This window comes from Salvelinus alpinus, chromosome 9 (genome assembly GCF_045679555.1).
Source record: "Salvelinus alpinus chromosome 9, SLU_Salpinus.1, whole genome shotgun sequence".
NCBI lineage: Eukaryota > Metazoa > Chordata > Actinopteri > Salmoniformes > Salmonidae > Salvelinus > Salvelinus alpinus.
The window spans coordinates 32287655-32308737 of record NC_092094.1 but is presented as its reverse complement, the minus strand read 5'-3'; the positions used below and the strand labels follow the sequence as shown (position 1 = coordinate 32308737).

General features: G+C 45.3%; 1 protein-coding gene across 2 annotated transcripts in view; it reads left to right on the top strand.

The window, feature by feature from the left end:
• Window positions 1-21083, top strand: part of LOC139584657 (semaphorin-3D-like) — a 76466-nt gene that overhangs the window by 36631 nt on the left and 18752 nt on the right. For both annotated transcript variants that reach the window (XM_071416758.1, XM_071416757.1), the window contains exons 4-12: window positions 3966-4028; window positions 4150-4269; window positions 4463-4556; window positions 7252-7380; window positions 14553-14689; window positions 16454-16568; window positions 16672-16741; window positions 17645-17789; window positions 19808-20030. In XM_071416758.1, coding sequence (XP_071272859.1) covers window positions 3966-4028; window positions 4150-4269; window positions 4463-4556; window positions 7252-7380; window positions 14553-14689; window positions 16454-16568; window positions 16672-16741; window positions 17645-17789; window positions 19808-20030 — 1096 coding nt within the window. The remainder of the gene's footprint in view (window positions 1-3965; window positions 4029-4149; window positions 4270-4462; window positions 4557-7251; window positions 7381-14552; window positions 14690-16453; window positions 16569-16671; window positions 16742-17644; window positions 17790-19807; window positions 20031-21083) is intronic.

Here is a 21083-nt window from a genome sequence, read left to right as displayed (position 1 = left end):
ACACACACACACACACACACACACACACACACACACACACACACACACACACACACACACACACACACACACACACACACACACACACACACACACACACACACACACACACACACACATACACACAGCTGCAGTTGGTAAACCCATACATCAGAGGTTGTAGAAGTGAGTGTGTGTTTATGCAGCTGTGGTTGGTCCAAGCGCCAGACATTTGAGTTTATTTGATCTTAATCTCGTTGATGTAAGTCTGAGTGTTGCTCTCTAAATGTTGCCTTTCTGGTTATTGATACTGATGCTGACTAGATAGTTAGACTAGAATCTTCTGTGTGTAGAGCTGTGTGGATATATCCATGCATAAGATAAATAGACAGAAATTAGACATACTCAGACAGACAAATGGAGTGCACATTCATAAGTGTGTCTAATTTTCTTGAGTCTGTAACACATTATCCTACTGTCCTATTTCAGCTGGTAAAAATATGATATTTACAACTATGGCTACATTGACATTTTACCATGGGTACAATGGAACTCAACATAATCCTTACTTACCTGATACAAAATGGTACCTGTTGCAAAAATTGTACTTATTTCAATGAATCTCAAACAAAACAAGTAATCACATGATATGCCAAGTTCTAAGTAAATTCCAGGTATATTTCAGATTGTGAGATCAGGTGTGACCCAATCCTCCCGTTGTGAAACCAATGCATTGATTGATTGGTGGTATAGGATTTATGTTGATGGGGTTTCTCAAATCCAGCTCATGCCAAAATCCTCTCACGTGCCCAGACCTGTACTGTACTATACTGTACTGTAATGTACTGTGTACTCAGTATGTCAAATCATAAGACATAAGACTTTTTGTATGAATTACATGCTGCTGGGCAATAGTATGGAATCTTAATACACTGATGCGTGTGTATGGGTGTGTATGGGTGTGTATGGGTGTGTATGCGTGTGTATGGGTGTGTATGGGTGTGTATGCGTGTGTATGCGTGTGTATGCGTGTGTATGGGTGTGTATGCGTGTGTATGGGTGTGTATGGGTGTGTATGGGTGTGTATGCGTGTGTATGGGTGTGTATGCGTGTGTATGGGTGTGTATGGGTGTGTATGCGTGTGTATGCGTGTGTATGGGTGTGTATGGGTGTGTATGGGTGTGTATGCGTGTGTATGGGTGTGTATGGGTGTGTATGGGTGTGTATGCGTGTGTATGCGTGTGTATGCGTGTGTATGGGTGTGTATGCGTGTGTATGGGTGTGTATGCGTGTGTATGGGTGTGTATGGGTGTGTATGCGTGTGTATGGGTGTGTATGCGTGTGTATGGGTGTGTATGCGTGTGTATGGGTGTGTATGGGTGTGTATGGGTGTGTATGCGTGTGTATGCGTGTGTAAGGGTTTGTATGGGTGTGTATGCGTGTGTATGGGTGTGTATGCGTGTGTATGGGTGTGTATGGGTGTGTATGCGTGTGTATGCGTGTGTATGGGTGTGTGGAGTCTGTGCAACCCCAGCGATAGCTCTCCTTGGTAGTGGGTTGGGGTGAACACGCTAAGAATATAAGCCAGTTATAACACGTGTGACCATCGGGTAGTCTACATACAAAGCACACAGAACATTATCCCCCTTTACACATTAAGATCACTGTTAAGACAGGCTGATTCCTGTCTAGGGTTTAATAGCAGGAACCGTCACCGAGAATCAAACGTGACATTTTGGTGTTCTTCCAAATGTCAAATTTCAAAGTGTTTTAATAATTTTTAATCTCCACTATAACAAGCATCTAGACATTATCTCAAATTTCTTTTAGACTAAGGTTTAGTTTTCAAAGCGAAGATTTGTATAAACCTTGCTGTCTGTTTCTCCGAAATTTGCAACATTGTCATGCCCTGACCTTAGAGATCCCTATTATTCTCTATGTTTGGTTAGGTCAGGGTGTGACTCGGGTGGGAAACTTTATGTTTTCTATTTCTTTGTTTTGGCCGAGTGTGGTTCCCAATCAGAGGCAGCTGTATCGTTGTCTCTGATTGGGGATCATATATAAGTTGTCATTTTCCGTTTGGGTTTTGTGGGATCTTGTTTTCTGTATAGTTTATTTGCCTTACAGAACTGTGCGCTTCCGTTTTCACTTTGGTTATTTTGTTTGAGTGTTTAAAAAAAATAAAAAATATCATGAACACTTTCCACGCTGCGCTTTGGTCCACTCCATTCGACGAGAGTCGTTATAAACATTGTTTCAATATTCAAAGTCGATCTCCACCTGTCCCATAGTAATGAACGTGTAGGAGTCAGGACAAGACAGACAGGCAGGCAGTGTTTCTCAGCCAGTCAAAATCATGAACCAGCCAGAATAATCTTTATGGGTATATACAAAGAAATGTAAATAAAAAAAAGGTAAAAGGAAACAAAGTGCAGCTAGTTTGCAGTCTTTCCAGCTTGTTTGAAGTGATTGTGTTAGCTGTGTTGTTGGCTAGCTCCTCTGAACAACAGTGTCCTGACAAGAGAGCACATTTTCTATGCCAGGTGAAATCGCGCCTCATTAGCTCATTGTTATGGATGTTATGGGTGTCCAAATAAATACAAATGCACCATCTGTTGTTATTCTGTCTGCACTGTTTGACGTGACTGTAAATTAGCCGTGATTGGCTAGCTAGCAAGCAAGGGATACAAACCTTGCTAGCCAGTATGGTAATGGAACATTTAAAACGAACGACAGGGTCACGTCCATAGATACAGAACAAAAAGACTGAACGACTGTGTCGCGTCTCTAGCAACTGAACCAATAGAACGAACGACCAGCCAGCTTGGGTAGCAACCCTAGACTTGTGTCAGGGCTATATCTTGTGGAAGGATGAAATAGTTTGAATAAATTCATCAAAATATGTCAATCATTATTTGAATATGTTGGCAACTGTAACGGTGTTCCTCCTCCTCCGAAGAGGAGGAGCAGGGATTGAACCAAGACGCAGCGTTGTGATACGACATGATATTTATTTAACCAAGACAAAAAACGAACTAAACTTGATACAAAACAAAATAACAAAACGAATGTAGACAGACCTGGACTACGAACTTACATGTAACACGAAGAACGCACGAACAGGAAAAATGACTACATAAAACGAACAAACAAACAAAACCGAAAACAGTCCCGTGTGGCGTAACATACACAGACACTGACACAGGAGACAACCACCCACAAACAAACAATGTGACCCCACCTACCTTAATATGATTCTCAATCAGAGGAGATGAAAACCACCTGCCTCTAATTGAGAACCATATTAGGTACCCAAACCAACATAGAAACAGAAAACATAGACTGCCCACCCAAACTCACATCCTGACCAGCTAACACATACAAAAACTAACAGAAAACAGGTCAGGAACGTGACAGCAACCGGTTGTATTAAAGTGATAATGCCCTCAAAGCCGGTGTTTGGAGGATATATTGGCACAACACCTGTGCTAATATGAATGTCATTTTCACTACCGTAATAACCTCATAATATTTTACCAGTTGGCCAGCAATGCTTCATAGGCCTTCGTTAAAACTGGGCTACATCAATGAAATAGTGTGGTGACTTTGAGAGAACTTTGAGTAGATTAAATTGCAATGAATACAACAAGAATCCGTTAGATTCATTTGTATATTTTTCCATTTACAGTGGTATAATCATATCCAATGTTTCCATTGGTTTTATATGCTTTTAAATAGCACTTCTGGTTTTAACCAGGAAACCGGGATTCCCGGTAATTTCTTGACATTTTCTCGGGACGAACAATTGGTAAATTCTCTGGGGGAAAATCTGATTTAAGTACATTTTCTTCTCTGAGGGTTTTGTGCAGTATGCTTTGTTCTTATGTGTTGTGTGATATGGTTTTGGTAGCATCTGTTGTAGGATCAGGGTTATTATTTGAAGTGTGTTGTCTCTTACATAAACCTCACTGTCTATCTGTTCCCAGATCAGCTGGCCATCCTCCAGAGACACAGTGGAGATGTGTAAACTGGCAGGCAAGAACGCTCAAGTGAGTACAACCTGGAAAATGTCTGGCCTGACAGTAAAATCTCTAATCAGAGCACTAATTAAAATATAGTTTGTTTCTGTCTGTGTCTTATTGTTTCTTCTCCTCTGCTTCTCTCTCTCAGTTGGAGTGTGCCAACTTTGTGCGTGTGCTCCATAACTTTAACCATACCCATGTGTATGCCTGTGGGACAGGAGCCTTCCACCCGATATGTGCCTTCATTGTGATCTCAGGACGCAGAGTGGTAGGGTCAGGGAGAATTATACATGCATGGACGTACACATTCATACACGTACACACACAGACACCCATACACCAACCACACACACGCACACACACACAGAGACAGACAGACAAGACAGACACAACACACACACATACACACAGACACAAACTGCATTCCTTACTGCTTACACAGTCTCTCTCTGTCTCTCCAGGAGGGTGTGTTCCAGTTGTTGTCTGGTACAGTGGAGTCCGGGAGGCTGAAATGCCCTTACGACCCCAGGCAACCTTTCACGTCTGTCCTCACAGGTCAGACCACACCCCTACCATCTGACAGTTGATCACCCCCACCCTGACACCATCCTACTACAACCACATGCAGCCCTACCTCCCACTCTCTCCTCTCCTGGTGATCAAAGCCCCTGTACACCACTCATGTACTCTCACACTCTAGGGCCCAACTCTCTGTTTTGAATATCTAAGAAAAAAAGCAAAGTGCTCTTGTCCAAGTCAGTGTCTCTTGCAGGGATAATTATTTCTTAATGTAATAAACAAACGTACTTGGCATTAAACTATAAACACTCCGACTCAGAGTGTGTGTTTCTGTGACCCCCTGTCTCCCTCATGACTCACTCTGCTATCCCAAAGGGGGGGGTGTGTGTGTGTGTGTGTGTGTGTGTGTGTGTGTGTGTGTGTGTGTGTGTGTGTGTGTGTGTGTGTGTGTGTGTGTGTGTGTGTGTGTGTGTGTGTGTGTGTGTGTGTGTGTGTGTTTGCGTGCGTGCGTGTGTGTGTACATGTTCATGTGTGTGCTTGTGTGCATGTTGTTTTGAGGAAGTAAGACAGAGTGAATTCAGCAAGACGTTGTCATCTAAGCCGACTCCTAAATTATCTGAAACATTGTTGTCAAGGCTAGATTCATGGAGACATGTTTTCTCTGCCTATCTTCTTACAGAAAACTGATTACAGAAACATCCTCTCATGCCAAAGAATGTCATGTTACTGAAAGTATGACGCACAGCTTAATTCTTATTTCTGCAATCCCGTTAACGGGATCGATATGACAACAGCCAGTGAAAGTGCAGGGCGCCAAATTCAAACAACAGAAATCTCATAATTAAAATTCCTCAAGCATACAAGTATTTTACACCATTTTAAAGATACACTTTTTTTTAATCCCACCACAGTGCCCGATTTCAAAAAGGCTTTACAGCGAAAGCACCACAAACCATTATGTTAGGTCACTGCAAAATCACTGTCACGCCCTGACCGTAGATTGCTTTGTATGTTTCTATTTTTTGTTTGGTCAGGGTGTGATGTGGGTGGGCAATCTATGTTTGTATGTCTACGTTTTCTATTTCTATGTTTTGGCCTGGTATGGTTCCCAATCGGAGGCAGCTGTCTATCGTTGTCTCTGATTGAGAACCATACTTAGGTAGCCTGTTTTCCCACTGGTAGTTGTGGGTGGTTATTTTCTGTTTAGTGTTTGTTGCACCTGTCAGAACTGTTTCGGTTATTCCTTTTGTTATTTTGTATTTAGTGTTCAGTTTCGATTAAATAATATGAACACGTTTCACGCTGCACCTTGGTCTTCTCCTTCTTTCGATGAATGCCGTTACAATCACAGAAAAACACAGCCATTTTTCCAGCCAAAGATAGGAGTCACAAAAAGTAGAAATAGAGATAAAATTAATCACTAACCTTTGATGATCTTCATCAGATGACACTCATAGGACTTCATGTTACACAATACATATATGTTTTGTTCGATAAAGTTCATATTTATATTCAAAAACCTCAGTTTACATTGGCGCCATGTTCAGAAATGCTTCCAAAATATCCGGAGAAATTGCAGAGAGCCACATTAAATAAAATAAATACTCATCATAAACTTTGATGAAAGATACATATTTTACATAGAATGAAAGATACACTTGTTCTTAATGCAAACGCTGTGTCAGATTTCAAAAAAGCTTTACGGCAAAAGCACAATATTCAATTATCTGAGAACTGCGTTCAGCCACAAAAGGAAGCCTTACAGTTACCCGCCAAATTGTGGAGTCAACAAAAGTAAGAAATAGCATTATAAATCTTCACTTACCTTTGCTGTTCTTCGTCGGAATGCACTCCCAGGAATCCCACTTCCACAATAATTTTTTATTTTGTTCGGTAATGTCCATCATTTATGTCCAAAGAGCTACTTTTGTTTGCGTGTTTGGTAAAACAAATCCAAAGTCACGAAGCGCGTTCACTAAAAGCTGACGAAATGTCAAAAAGTTCCGTAACAGTCAGTAGAAACATGTCAAACGATGTATTGAATCAATCTTTAGGATCTTTTTAACATAAATCTTCAATAATGTTCCAACCGGAGAATTCCATTGTCTTCAGAAGTGCGATGGAACAGAGCTCCCTCTCATGTGAACGCGCATGGTCAGAGCATGGTCAGCTCATGGCAGACCTTACTCATTCCCGTGTCCTTCGGCCCCACTTCACAGTAGAAGCATCAGACAAGGTTCTACAGACTGTTGACATCTAGTGGAAGCCATAGGAAGTGCACACTGACCCATATCCCACTGTGTATTCGATAGGCGATGAGTTGAAAACCTACAAACCTTAGATTTCCCACTTCCTGGTTGGATTCTTTTCTCAGGTTTTTGCCTCCCATATGAGTTATGTTATACTCACAGACATCATTCAAACAGTTTTAGAAACTTCAGAGTGTTTTCTATCCAATACTAATAATAATATGCATATATTAGCAACTGGGACTGAGGAGCAGGTAGTTTACTCTGGGCACCTCTGGGCACCTTTTCAGCTAAGCTACTCAATACTGCCCCTGCAGCCATAAGAAGTTAAAGACAGATTGTCTGATTGTGTTTGTTCAGGTTTTTGTCTTGTTTTTATAAGAATTGGGTTTGTTACTCTAATTGGTTCACATTTACAGTTGTACTTGACGCTCATTCTCATTGGTCAAGGTCTAACCCTCCTTGTCTCTGATTGGTTGCAGACCAGTTCATGTATGCTGGCACGGCATCAGACTTCCTTGGTAAAGACACAACGTTCACCCGCTCCTTGGGCCCACCCCCTGACCAGCACTACATACGTACTGACATCTCAGAGGAGTACTGGAGCAACGGTACACACACACACTACACACGCACACACAGACACACACACAGACACACACACACACACACACACACACACACACACACACACACACACACACACACACACACACACACACACACACACACACACACACACACACACACACACATATACACATACATACAGAAACACACACGCAGACAAACGACACACACAAACATACACACGTATTGTAGAGCTATGAGTTATTAGCGTGTAGAGTCATTCATTATGACATGACATTATTTCTCACTAACTGTTGGCCTGGTTCTTTTGACTACATCCTTCCTCTCGGTACACAAAGATTGTTTGAAGCAAGTGAGTTCATTCATAACCTAGTTTTGTCATTAAGTGTTTCACTTCCCAGTCTTTACATTGATACACAGAGCTGTTTTGTGTTCTCAGGGTGCGATAGATGGAGGTTATTGTCAATCCTTCCACAAAAGAAAGTTATTCATGTTTGACTTTTACAAGACATCACACTTACTGTAGATCTACAGCACACACACTTACTGGGGAATTGACAGTGTGTCACACCGTTTACAGGACCCTAGTCTACACAGACAGTACACAGGGCCCTAGTCTACACAGACAGTTCACAGGGCCCTAGTCTACACAGACAGTTCACAGGGCCCTAGTCTACACAGACATTTCACAGGGCCCTAGTCTACACAGACATTTCACAGGGCCCTAGTCTACACAGACAGTACACGGGGCCCTAGTCTACACAGACAGTTCACAGGGCCCTAGTCTACACAGACAGTACACAGGGCGCTAGTCTACACAGACAGTACACAGGGCGCTAGTCTACACAGACAGTACACAGGGCGCAAGTCTACACAGACAGTACACAGGGCCCTAGTCTACACAGACAGTTCACAGGGCCCTAGTCTACACAGACAGTACACAGGGTGGTAGTCTACACAGACAGTACACAGGGCGCTAGTCTACACAGACAGTTCACAGGGCCCTAGTCTACACAGACAGTTCACAGGGCCCTAGTCTACACAGACAGTTCACAGGGCCCTAGTCTACACAGACAGTTCACAGGGCCCTAGTCTACACTCTACACAGACAGTACACAGGGCCATAGTCTACACAGACAGTTCACAGGGCCCTAGTGTACACAGACAGTTCACAGGGCCCTTGTCTACACAGACAGTTCACAGGGCCCTAGTCTACACAGACAGTACACAGGGCGCTAGCATACACAGACAGTACACAGGGTGCTAGTCTACACAGACAGTTCACAGGGCCCTAGTCTACACAGACAGTACACAGGGCGCTAGTCTACGCAGACAGTACACAGGGCGCTAGTCTACACAGACAGCTCACAGGTCCCTAGTCTACACAGACAGTTCACAGGGCCCTAGTCTACACAGACAGTACACAGGGCGCGAGTCTACACAGACAGTTCACAGAGCCCTAGTCTACACAGACAGTTCACAGGGCCCTAGTCTACACAGACAGTTCACAGGGCCCTAGTCTACACTCTACACAGACAGTACACAGGGCCCTAGTCTACACAGACAGTTCACAGGGCCCTAGTCTACACAGACAGTTCAAAGGGCCCTCGTCTACACAGACAGTTCACAGGGCCCTAGTCTACACAGACAGTACACAGGGCGCTAGTCTACGCAAACAGTACACAGGGCGCTAGTCTACACAGACAGCTCACAGGTCCCTAGTCTACACAGACAGTTCACAGGGCCCTAGTCTACACAGACAGTACACAGGGCGCTAGTCTACACAGACAGTTCACAGGGCCCTAGTCTACACAGACAGTTCACAGGGCCCTAGTCTACACAGACAGTTCACAGAGCCCTAGTCTACACAGACAGTTCACAGGGCCCTAGTCTACACAGACAGTTCACAGGGCCCTAGTCTACACAGACAGTACACAGGGCGCTAGTCTACACAGACAGTACACAGGGCGCTAGTCTACGCAGACAGTACACAGGGCGCTAGTCTACACAGACAGCTCACAGGTCCCTAGTCTACACAGACAGTTCACAGGGCCCTAGTCTACACAGACAGTACACAGGGCGCAAGTCTACACAGACAGTTCACAGAGCCCTAGTCTACACAGACAGTTCACAGGGCCCTAGTCTACACAGACAGTTCACAGGGCCCTAGTCTACACTCTACACAGACAGTACACAGGGCCCTAGTCTACACAGACAGTTCACAGGGCCCTAGTCTACACAGACAGTTCACAGGGCCCTCGTCTACACAGACAGTTCACAGGGCCCTAGTCTACACAGACAGTACACAGGGCGCTAGCCTAAACAGACAGTACACAGGGTGCTAGTCTACACAGACAGTTCACAGGGCCCTAGTCTACACAGACAGTACACAGGGCGCTAGTCTATGCAGACAGTACACAGGGCGCTAGTCTACACAGACAGCTCACAGGGCCCTAGTCTACACAGACAGTTCACAGGGCCCTAGTCTACACTCTACACAGACAGTACACAGGGCCCTAGTCTACACAGACAGTTCACAGGGCCCTAGTCTACACAGACAGTTCACAGGGCCCTCGTCTACACAGACAGTTCACAGGGCCCTAGTCTACACAGACAGTACACAGGGCGCTAGCCTACACAGACAGTACACAGGGTGCTAGTCTACACAGACAGTTCACAGGGCCCTAGTCTACACAGACAGTACACAGGGCGCTAGTCTATGCAGACAGTACACAGGGTGCTAGTCTACACAGACAGTTCACAGGGCCCTAGTCTACACAGACAGTACACAGGGCGCTAGTCTATGCAGACAGTACACAGGGCCCTAGTCTACACAGACATTTCACAGGGCCCTAGTCTACACAGACATTTCACAGGGCCCTAGTCTACACAGACAGTACACGGGGCCCTAGTCTACACAGACAGTTCACAGGGCCCTAGTCTACACAGACAGTACACAGGGCGCTAGTCTACACAGACAGTACACAGGGCGCTAGTCTACACAGACAGTACACAGGGCGCAAGTCTACACAGACAGTACACAGGGCCCTAGTCTACACAGACAGTTCACAGGGCCCTAGTCTACACAGACAGTACACAGGGTGGTAGTCTACACAGACAGTACACAGGGCGCTAGTCTACACAGACAGTTCACAGGGCCCTAGTCTACACAGACAGTTCACAGGGCCCTAGTCTACACAGACAGTTCACAGGGCCCTAGTCTACACAGACAGTTCACAGGGCCCTAGTCTACACTCTACACAGACAGTACACAGGGCCATAGTCTACACAGACAGTTCACAGGGCCCTAGTGTACACAGACAGTTCACAGGGCCCTTGTCTACACAGACAGTTCACAGGGCCCTAGTCTACACAGACAGTACACAGGGCGCTAGCATACACAGACAGTACACAGGGTGCTAGTCTACACAGACAGTTCACAGGGCCCTAGTCTACACAGACAGTACACAGGGCGCTAGTCTACGCAGACAGTACACAGGGCACTAGTCTACACAGACAGCTCACAGGTCCCTAGTCTACACAGACAGTTCACAGGGCCCTAGTCTACACAGACAGTACACAGGGCGCGAGTCTACACAGACAGTTCACAGAGCCCTAGTCTACACAGACAGTTCACAGGGCCCTAGTCTACACAGACAGTTCACAGGGCCCTAGTCTACACTCTACACAGACAGTACACAGGGCCCTAGTCTACACAGACAGTTCACAGGGCCCTAGTCTACACAGACAGTTCAAAGGGCCCTCGTCTACACAGACAGTTCACAGGGCCCTAGTCTACACAGACAGCTCACAGGTCCCTAGTCTACACAGACAGTTCACAGGGCCCTAGTCTACACAGAGAGTACACAGGGCGCTAGTCTACACAGACAGTTCACAGGGCCCTAGTCTACACAGACAGTTCACAGGGCCCTAGTCTACACAGACAGTTCACAGAGCCCTAGTCTACACAGACAGTTCACAGGGCCCTAGTCTACACAGACAGTTCACAGGGCCCTAGTCTACAAAGACAGTACACAGGGCGCTAGTCTACACAGACAGTACACAGGGCGCTAGTCTACGCAGACAGTACACAGGGCGCTAGTCTACACAGACAGCTCACAGGTCCCTAGTCTACACAGACAGTTCACAGGGCCCTAGTCTACACAGACAGTACACAGGGCGCAAGTCTACACAGACAGTTCACAGAGCCCTAGTCTACACAGACAGTTCACAGGGCCCTAGTCTACACAGACAGTTCACAGGGCCCGAGTCTACACTCTACACAGACAGTACACAGGGCCCTAGTCTACACAGACAGTTCACAGGGCCCTAGTCTACACAGACAGTTCACAGGGCCCTCGTCTACACAGACAGTTCACAGGGCCCTAGTCTACACAGACAGTACACAGGGCGCTAGCCTAAACAGACAGTACACAGGGTGCTAGTCTACACAGACAGTTCACAGGGCCCTAGTCTACACAGACAGTACACAGGGCGCTAGTCTATGCAGACAGTACACAGGGCGCTAGTCTACACAGACAGCTCACAGGGCCCTAGTCTACACAGACAGTTCACAGGGCCCTAGTCTACACTCTACACAGACAGTACACAGGGCCCTAGTCTACACAGACAGTTCACAGGGCCCTAGTCTACACAGACAGTTCACAGGGCCCTCGTCTACACAGACAGTTCACAGGGCCCTAGTCTACACAGACAGTACACAGGGCGCTAGCCTACACAGACAGTACACAGGGTGCTAGTCTACACAGACAGTTCACAGGGCCCTAGTCTACACAGACAGTACACAGGGCGCTAGTCTATGCAGACAGTACACAGGGCGCTAGTCTACACAGACAGCTCACAGGTCCCTAGTCTACACAGACAGTTCACAGGGCCCTAGTCTACACAGACAGTACACAGGGTGCTAGTCTACACAGACAGTTCACAGGGCCCTAGTCTACACAGACAGTACACAGGGCGCTAGTCTACGCAGACAGTACACAGGGCGCTAGTCTACACAGACAGCTCATAGGTCCCTAGTCTACACAGACAGTTCACAGGGCCCTAGTCTACACAGACAGTACACAGGGCGCTAGTCTACACAGACAGTTCACAGGGCCCTAGTCTACACAGACAGTTCACAGGGCCCTAGTCTACACAGACAGTTTACAGAGCCCTAGTCTACACAGACAGTTCACAGGGCCCTAGTCTACACAGACAGTTCACAGGGCCCTAGTCTACACAGACAGTTCACAGGGCCCTAGTCTACACAGACAGTACACAGGGCCCTAGTCTACACAGACAGTACACAGGGCGCTAGTCTACGCAGACAGTACACAGGGCGCTAGTCTACACAGACAGCTCACAGGTCCCTAGTCTACACAGACAGTTCACAGGGCCCTAGTCTACACAGACAGTACATAGGGCACTAGTCTACACAGACAGTTCACAGGGCCCTAGTCTACACAGACAGTTCACAGGGCCCTAGTCTACACAGACAGTTCACAGAGCCCTAGTCTACACAGACAGTCCACAGGGCCCTAGTCTACACAGACAGTACACAGGGCCCTAGTCTACACAGACAGTTCACAGGGCCCTAGTCTACACAGACAGTACACAGGGCCCTAGTCTACACAGACAGTCCACAGGGCCCTAGTCTACACAGACAGTACACAGGGCCCTAGTCTACACAGACATTTCACAGGGCCCTAGTCTACACAGACAGTACACAGGGCCCTAGTCTACACAGACAGTACACAGGGCCCTAGTCTACACAGACATTTCACAGGACACTAGTCTACACAGACAGTCCACAGGGCCCTAGTCTACACAGACAGTACACAGGGCACTAGTCTACAGGCCCTAGTCTACACAGACAGTACACAGGGCCCTAGTCTACACAGACATTTCACAGGGCCCTAGTCTACACAGACAGTTCACAGGGCCCTAGTCTACACAGACAGTTCACGGGGCCCTAGTCTACACAGACAGTACACAGGGCCCTAGTCTACACAGACAGTACACAGGGCGCTAGTCTACGCAGACAGTACACAGGGAGCTTGTCTACACAGACAGCTCACAGGTCCCTAGTCTACACAGACAGTTCACAGGGCCCTAGTCTACACAGACAGTACACAGGGCGCTAGTCTACACAGACAGTTCACAGGGCCCTAGTCTACACAGACAGTTCACAGGGCCCTAGTCTACACAGACAGTTCACAGAGCCCTAGTCTACACAGACAGTTCACAGGGCCCTAGTCTACACAGACAGTTCACAGGGCCCTAGTCTACACAGACAGTACACAGGGCGCTAGTCTACACAGACAGTTCACAGGGCCCTAGTCTACACAGACAGTTCACAGGGCCCTAGTCTACACAGACAGTACACAGGGCACTAGTCTACACAGACATTTCACAGGGCCCTAGTCTACACAGACAGTACACAGGGCCCTAGTCTACACAGACAGTACACAGGGCCCTAGTCTACACAGACATTTCACAGGGCACTAGTCTACACAGACAGTCCACATGGCCCTAGTCTACACAGACAGTACGCAGGGCACTAGTCTACCCAGACAGTCCACAGGGCCCTAGTCTACACAGACAGTACACAGGGCCCTAGTCTACACAGACATTTCACAGGGCCCTAGTCTACACAGACAGTTCACAGGGCCCTAGTCTACACAGACATTTCACATGGCCCTAGTCTACACAGAGAGTACACAGGGCGCTAGTCTACACAGACAGTACAAACACTATTCTATGATGCACTCTCACATCATAGAATAGTGTTTACTCCTCTCACACACCATCCACATTTCACAGCTAGATGCGGGTTGTGTGTGAGATCTCTGGAGTGATGGTGTCACTCAGTGTTTTTGTGTAATATGTTGTGAGTGTGTGTGTGTGCTCAGGCCTACATTAGCCTATTCTAAGGAATCCTCCCAGAGGCTTTGGTTAATTTCCTCAGTGCACAGCCACATACTTTCTTTCTCCCTCTGTCTCATTCTTTTCCTCTGTTCCAAGGCTCTGTCTGGAGTTATTTTAATATTCATAACTCAGGGTACTTAGAGGAGACAGAAAAATAATAAAATCAGACACTCTGCTGTGTCCACAGGGTCAGGCTGTTAGTATGAACAATGTTACACTTATAACCCCCCCCCCGTCCCCGTCCCCGTCCCCGTCTCTCTAGAGGCCAGGTTTGTATCAGCCCATCCTGTGTCAGACACCTACAACCCAGACGATGACAAGATCTACTTCTTCTTTCGCGAGTCATCACGTGACAGCAACGATAAGAGTGTCCTGTCCCGCGTGGCACGCGTCTGCAAGGTGAGATGGGGGAGAGGTGTAGAATGGTGAAGGAAGGTGAGTGAGGGATGTTTTGAGAAGAGGTCAGGGAAGAGACGAGGAGGAGGACAGACATCTAACAGGACGAGTGTACATTGATAGATCTATTTCCTCTACTACAGAGCTGGCCTCTCCACAGATGTGCTTAAATCCCCCTGGGACAATACCTCCTAGTACATTCCTCTTGTGTAGTCTGCCAACAAAGGAACGGACCACTTTGTGGTCTTACTGACAGGACAGTCTAAGGTCTGGTCCCAAGACAGTGTAGGAGTAAGAATGAAGTAGGACAGTAGTCTAGTTGGTCCAGTACCATTTGGGTCCTGCTCCACCCCTGCTCCTTCTTTATGCTCTACCGGTAGCCCCTTCCTGTAGCCCAAACCCCCAGCTTTAACTCCTTCCATGTTCACAGTTCTTTAAATTCCTTAAATTAAGCAAAGCAGACTGCACAATTGTCTTGTTTTTTAAATTTATGGATAGCACACTCCAACACTAAGACATTATTTACAAAATCATTATTTGTGTTTAGTGAGTCCGCCAGATCAGAGGCAGTAGGGATGACCAGGGTTGTTGTCTTAAAAAGTGTGCGAATTGAACCATTTTTGTCCCGCTAAGCATTAAAATTGTAACGATTACTTTTGGGCATCAGGTAAAATGTATGGAGTAAAAAGTACATTATTTTCTTTAGGAATGTAGTGAAGTAAAAGTAAAAGTTGTCAAAAATATAAATAGTAAAGTACAGATACCCACAAAACGACTTAAGTAGTACTTTAAAGTATCTTTACTTAAGTACTTTACAACACTGGATCCCAGCTACGTGGGATTTGATATTTTCTGGTAGTAGGGAGACTGTCCCTGGAGTCTTCCCACTATAGAAATTCCAAGCTCTATTGCAACATTCCCAGTTTACGACTTGGGAGTAAGCTGTAAGGCCGATGAGGCAGGAGAGGGATTCCTTGTCCTGTGTCTATAGCCGACCATAGAGGGGTTCCTCTCTGGATAAATGGAATAACAGAGTCTTTGAAGATAATCCCATTTAGAAAACGCTAAAGCCATTACCCCTGCCTTTTCTATAATTGCATGTATATAGCGATAGGTTAGTCTGTGGGCCAAGTTCAGTAGGGAGGTTAGTTTAGGGCCCTTGTGCTGGATAAAGGAGCCCTGTACTTTATATGTATATTTGAGTACTCCTACCCTAACCCTAACACTGAGAAGGGCATTGCTTTATTGAGTAGAGCACTCAGCCAGGGGTATACATATGCTAATTAGAAAACATGCATAATTAACGAGCTTGCTAGTTTACCTTCAATTCTTCTTCCCTCATCTTTCTACTTTAGATTTTCTCTCCCTTTCTCTGGCTTCAATTCTTCCTTCATACTGCTATTCTTGTCCTACTAAATCCTTCTAACCTATTCTCTCCTCCTTGCCAGCAATTTTCCTCTTCGGTCGTCTCGCCCTCCTTTGTCAGTTCATTCCGACTACCATCATCATTACTGTAATGATCAGACCTCAGTCCCCTGCAAGTCAAATAATCACAGTTTGATCTTTATCTTGGTTTATTTAAACTGGTCTCAAACAGGAGTTTACGCGTTCAAGGTCTGTAAAATTGTACTTGATATGTCAGATCTGTGGACTAGACTGTGGTTGTTTCATGGTTTTAAACCTGCAAAACTGATTTCAGATGTATTTGTGTGTCAGACTATGGTTGTGTAGTGGTTGTGTTATGGTTGTGTTGTGGTTGTGTTTCAGAATGACGTGGGAGGGTTGAGGAGTCTGACCAATAAGTGGACAACGTTCCTCAAAGCCAGACTGGTGTGTTCCATCCCTGGACCTGACGGAGTGGACACGCACTTTGACGAGCTCCGTAAGTCACACACACACACATATTACATGCTTCCATGTTTACAGACACACACCACGTACACACTAAATGCCACATTCTTACCTTTTATGTGTGTGTGTTGTAGAGGACATATTCCTGCTCCCCACCAGAGATGAGAAGAACCCTGTTGTGTATGGAGTCTTCACCACCTCCAGGTAAAACACTTACCATACCATACAAGGCATGCGAAATCAAGGATTATCGTGTAAATATCTCTTGACGAGGGCTGTTCTTAGGCCGGAGTCGAAGCCAAGGGCCAGGAAAACAGGACTTAGGAGGGTGTTAATCACAATCATGTCCAGGTTCGAGGGCCTTATTACTTTTATAAAACGATTGCCAACACGTAAAACGTTATTTTAATCAGTACAAAACAGTCCGGGCAAAAGACAGTCGTTAGTTCTGAGATTCCGAAGTTTCTAGCCAAATGAGCTGGTTGTTCATTATATCCATTTTATTTGCAATAGTTGCTATGCTAAACAAATAATTGCCATGTAGCTATGCAGGCTAGCTACTTCTCCTTTGCTAGCTAGCCAACTAAAGCTAACACACAGTCGCATCAAGCAGCTGAAATGACAAAACAAAAATATGTGCATTTTTGTTTGTTTTACATTTGTTTCCATTTCCATTTCTTTTGATATACCTATTATAATGATCCTGATAAATGAATTTGCCAGGCTCAGAGAAGCTGTCAGTCTTGTCACGTTCATAAGCATGGCACAGTGGAGATCACAAAAAAATAACTGCTACATTGTTCCACAGGTCGGAGAGGCAGACAGCTAGGCTAGTAGCATGGGGAGATTTGTCTAGATGCTTTTTTCCAGGGGAGATAACGTTTATTGATTGCTTGGCTGGGCTGTGTGGGACCGTGGATACACATTGACAGTTTAAATGGAACTGTTAAAAGGAATTACCTGTGGATTGTGGTGAATAACTCCCTCCTATTAACCAATCAGCAGCATCCAGGATCCAAACAACCTGTTATATAACGAGACATCTCTCTACAGTACTTCTCAGGTTATTCTTCCCACTATACCTATTAGACTGTGTTTCTCCCCCAGCTCTGTGTTCCGAGGCTCGGCGGTGTGTGTGTACAGCATGGCTGACATACGAGCTGTGTTCAACGGACCCTACGCTCACAAGGAAGGACCTGACCATCGCTGGGTAGAATATGAGGGGAGAATACCTTACCCTCGCCCTGGAACGGTACGGTATCACACACACACACACACACACACACACACACACACACACACACACACACACACACACACACACACACACACACACACACACACACACACACACACACACACACACACACACACACACACACACACACACTCATCTCTCCTAGCCCTACCCCCTTCCATTTCCCTCCTCGGCGTAAGTAGGGAAACAAGAAGACTGCATACTGTTGCTGTACAGGATTATTTAGAAAGACCCCCCTCTCCTCCACTTAAATGACTTACAGTATATCACCCAATCCTGGTACATGACACAGTCCTGATGAACAATAATAAACACCCATCTACTATGTGTGCCTGTATGCATAATGCATCTCTTTGAGAGTGTGACAGAAGTCAAAGTGTGTGTGTGTGTGTGTGTGTGTGTGTGTGTGTGTGTGTGTGTGTGTGTGTGTGTGTGTGTGTGTGTGTGTGTGTGTGTGTGTGTGTGTGTGTGTGTGTGTGTGTGTGTGTGTGTGTGTGTGTGTGTGTCGGTGCGTGTGTGTGTGTGTGATATATGACCTAGTCTCAGTGCTGATGAACAATAATAAACTGCAGTCTGGGCGGCAGCTTTGTTGATGTCACTAAGTCGTGTTTTTGGAACTGATTAACATGAGGGACTGTGACTGGTATGTGTGTACAGTGCATTTGGAAAGTATTCAGACCCCTTGACTTTTTCTACATTTTGTTACGTTACAGCCTCATTCTAAAATGGATTAACTAAAATAAAATCCTTATCAGTCTACACACAATACTCCATAATGGCAAGGTGAAAACAGTTTTTTTTTACAAGTAAAAAACAGTATTTAGACCCTTTGCTATGAAACTCGAAATTGAGTGCAGGTGCATCCTGTTTCCATTGGTCATCCTTGAGATGTTTCTAAAACTTGATTGGAGTCCACCTGTGGTAAATTCAATTGATTGAACATGATTTGGAAAGGCACACACCTGTCTATATAAGGTTCCACAGTTGACAGTGCATGTCAGAGCAAAACCCCAGCCGTGAGGTCAAAGGAATTGTCCGTAGAGCTCCGAGACAGGATTGTGTCGAGGCACAGACCTGGGGAAGGTCAACAAAACATTTCTGCAGCATTGAAGGTTCCCAAGAACACAGTGTCCTGGAACCACCAAGACTCTTCCTAGAGCTGGCCGCCCAGGGCAAACTGAGCAATCGAGGAAGAAGGGCCTTGGTCAGGGAGGTGACCAAGAACCTGATGGTCACTCTGAGAGAACTCCAGTTTCTCTGTGGAGATGGCAGAACCTTTCAGAAGGACAACCATCTCTGCAGCACTCCACCAACATCTTTAGAGAGACCTGAAAATAGCAGTACAGCGACGCTCCCCATCCAATTCGATAGAGCTTGAGAGGATCTGCAGAGAAGAATGGGAGAAACTCCCCAAATACAGGTTTTCCAAGCTTGTAGCGTCATAGCCAAGAAAACTTAAGGATGTCATTAATCACTGCCAAATGTGCTTCAACAAAGTACCGAGTTATGGGGTTGAAAATGTGACATTCCCATTACTTTTTTTTAATACATTTGCTTTGTCATTTTGTGGTATTGTGTGTAGATTGATGAGGGGGGGGGGGACAATTTAATCGATTATAGTTTAAGGCTGTAACGTAACAAAATGTGGAAAAAGTCAAGAGGTCTGAATACTTTCCGAATGCACTGTATGTGTCGGTACATTTGTGTATATGCTTGCATGTGTGTGTATATGTGTGTGAGGGGATATGCATGGCGCCATCGAGAGATGGTTTATAACTGTATAATAGGAGGAACAGACTTGGTAGAAGGGTGTGAACTCCAGAAGTAGCGGTATGTACCTGAATCTGTGGAGTACTTCAGCTCACCACCAGATGGAGACAAGTTCAAAAACAGCTGAGTCTTTAATGACGGGGAATCCTAAATTAGTCCTTAAGGTACTTAGCTAGATGACTATCGGCTTCTAGCTAGGCTTTCATACTGTCTAAACATTATTGTCTATCCCCTCTCCCCAGTGTCCCAGTAAGACGTATGATCCCCGGATAAGGACCACTAAAGACTTCTCAGATGAGGTGGTCAGTTTCATCCGCTTCCACCCCCTCATGTTCCGCTCCGTCTACCCCCTGACCAGCCGACCCGTGTTCACGCGTGTACGTGTTGACTACACACTGACACAGATAGTGGTGGACCGCGTCATGGCTGAGGACGGACAGTATGAAGTCATGTTTCTGGGGACAGGTGAGATGGACACACACACACTTTTCACTAACCCTAACATTCTATTCTCAGCCTTCCTCTTTAACCTGAAAATGTTAAGACTGTTTGAATGTTAGATGTTGTTTTAATTCCATCCTGCAGTACTGTTGATACTCTGTGTGTGAGCTCCACATGAAATCCCATGTCCCCTATCATATTTGAGTCAGAAAAGGTCATTCATCTGATAGGTAAGATATAAAAAACCTTACAGAAAGCCTATCCAACTGTCAATCTCTTAGAAACAAATAAAAACTATTGGAACCAAGACTTTAAAAGAACTGATATTGGCACAAGTTGGAGGGAAAGTTGAAACATACAGTGCCTTCAGAAAGTATTCACACCCCTTTACTTATTCCACATTTTGTTGTGTTACAGCCTGAATTTAAAATTTATTTGAATTGAGATTTGGTGTCACTGGCCTACACACAATACAGCATAACTTCAAAGTGTAATTATGTTTTTAGACATTTTTATAAATTAATAAAAAATGTAAATCTGAAATGTCTTGAGTCAATGAGTATTCAACTCCTTTGTTATGACAAGCCTAAATAAATTCAGGAGCAAACATTTGCTTTACAAGTTACATAATAAGTTGCATGGACTCACTCTGAAATAATAGTATTTAACATGATTTTTTAATGACTACCTCATCTCTGTACCCTACACATACAATTATCTGTAAGGTCCCTCATCCGAGCAGTGCATTTCAAACACAAACTCAACCACAAAGACCAGGGAGGTTTTCCAATACCTTGCAAAGAATCTCACCTATTGATAGATGGGTAAAAAATAAAAAAGACATTGAATATGCCTTTGAGCATGGTGAAGTTATTAATTACACTTTGGATGGTGTATCAATACACCCAGTCACTACAAAGATACAGGCGTCCTTCCTAACTCAGTTGCCAAAGAGGCAGGAAACTCAGGGATTTCAATTTTGACTTTAAAACAGTTACAGCATTTAGTGGGCGTGATAGGAGAAAACTGAGGATGGATAAATAACATTGTAGTCACTCCACAATGCTAACCTAATGA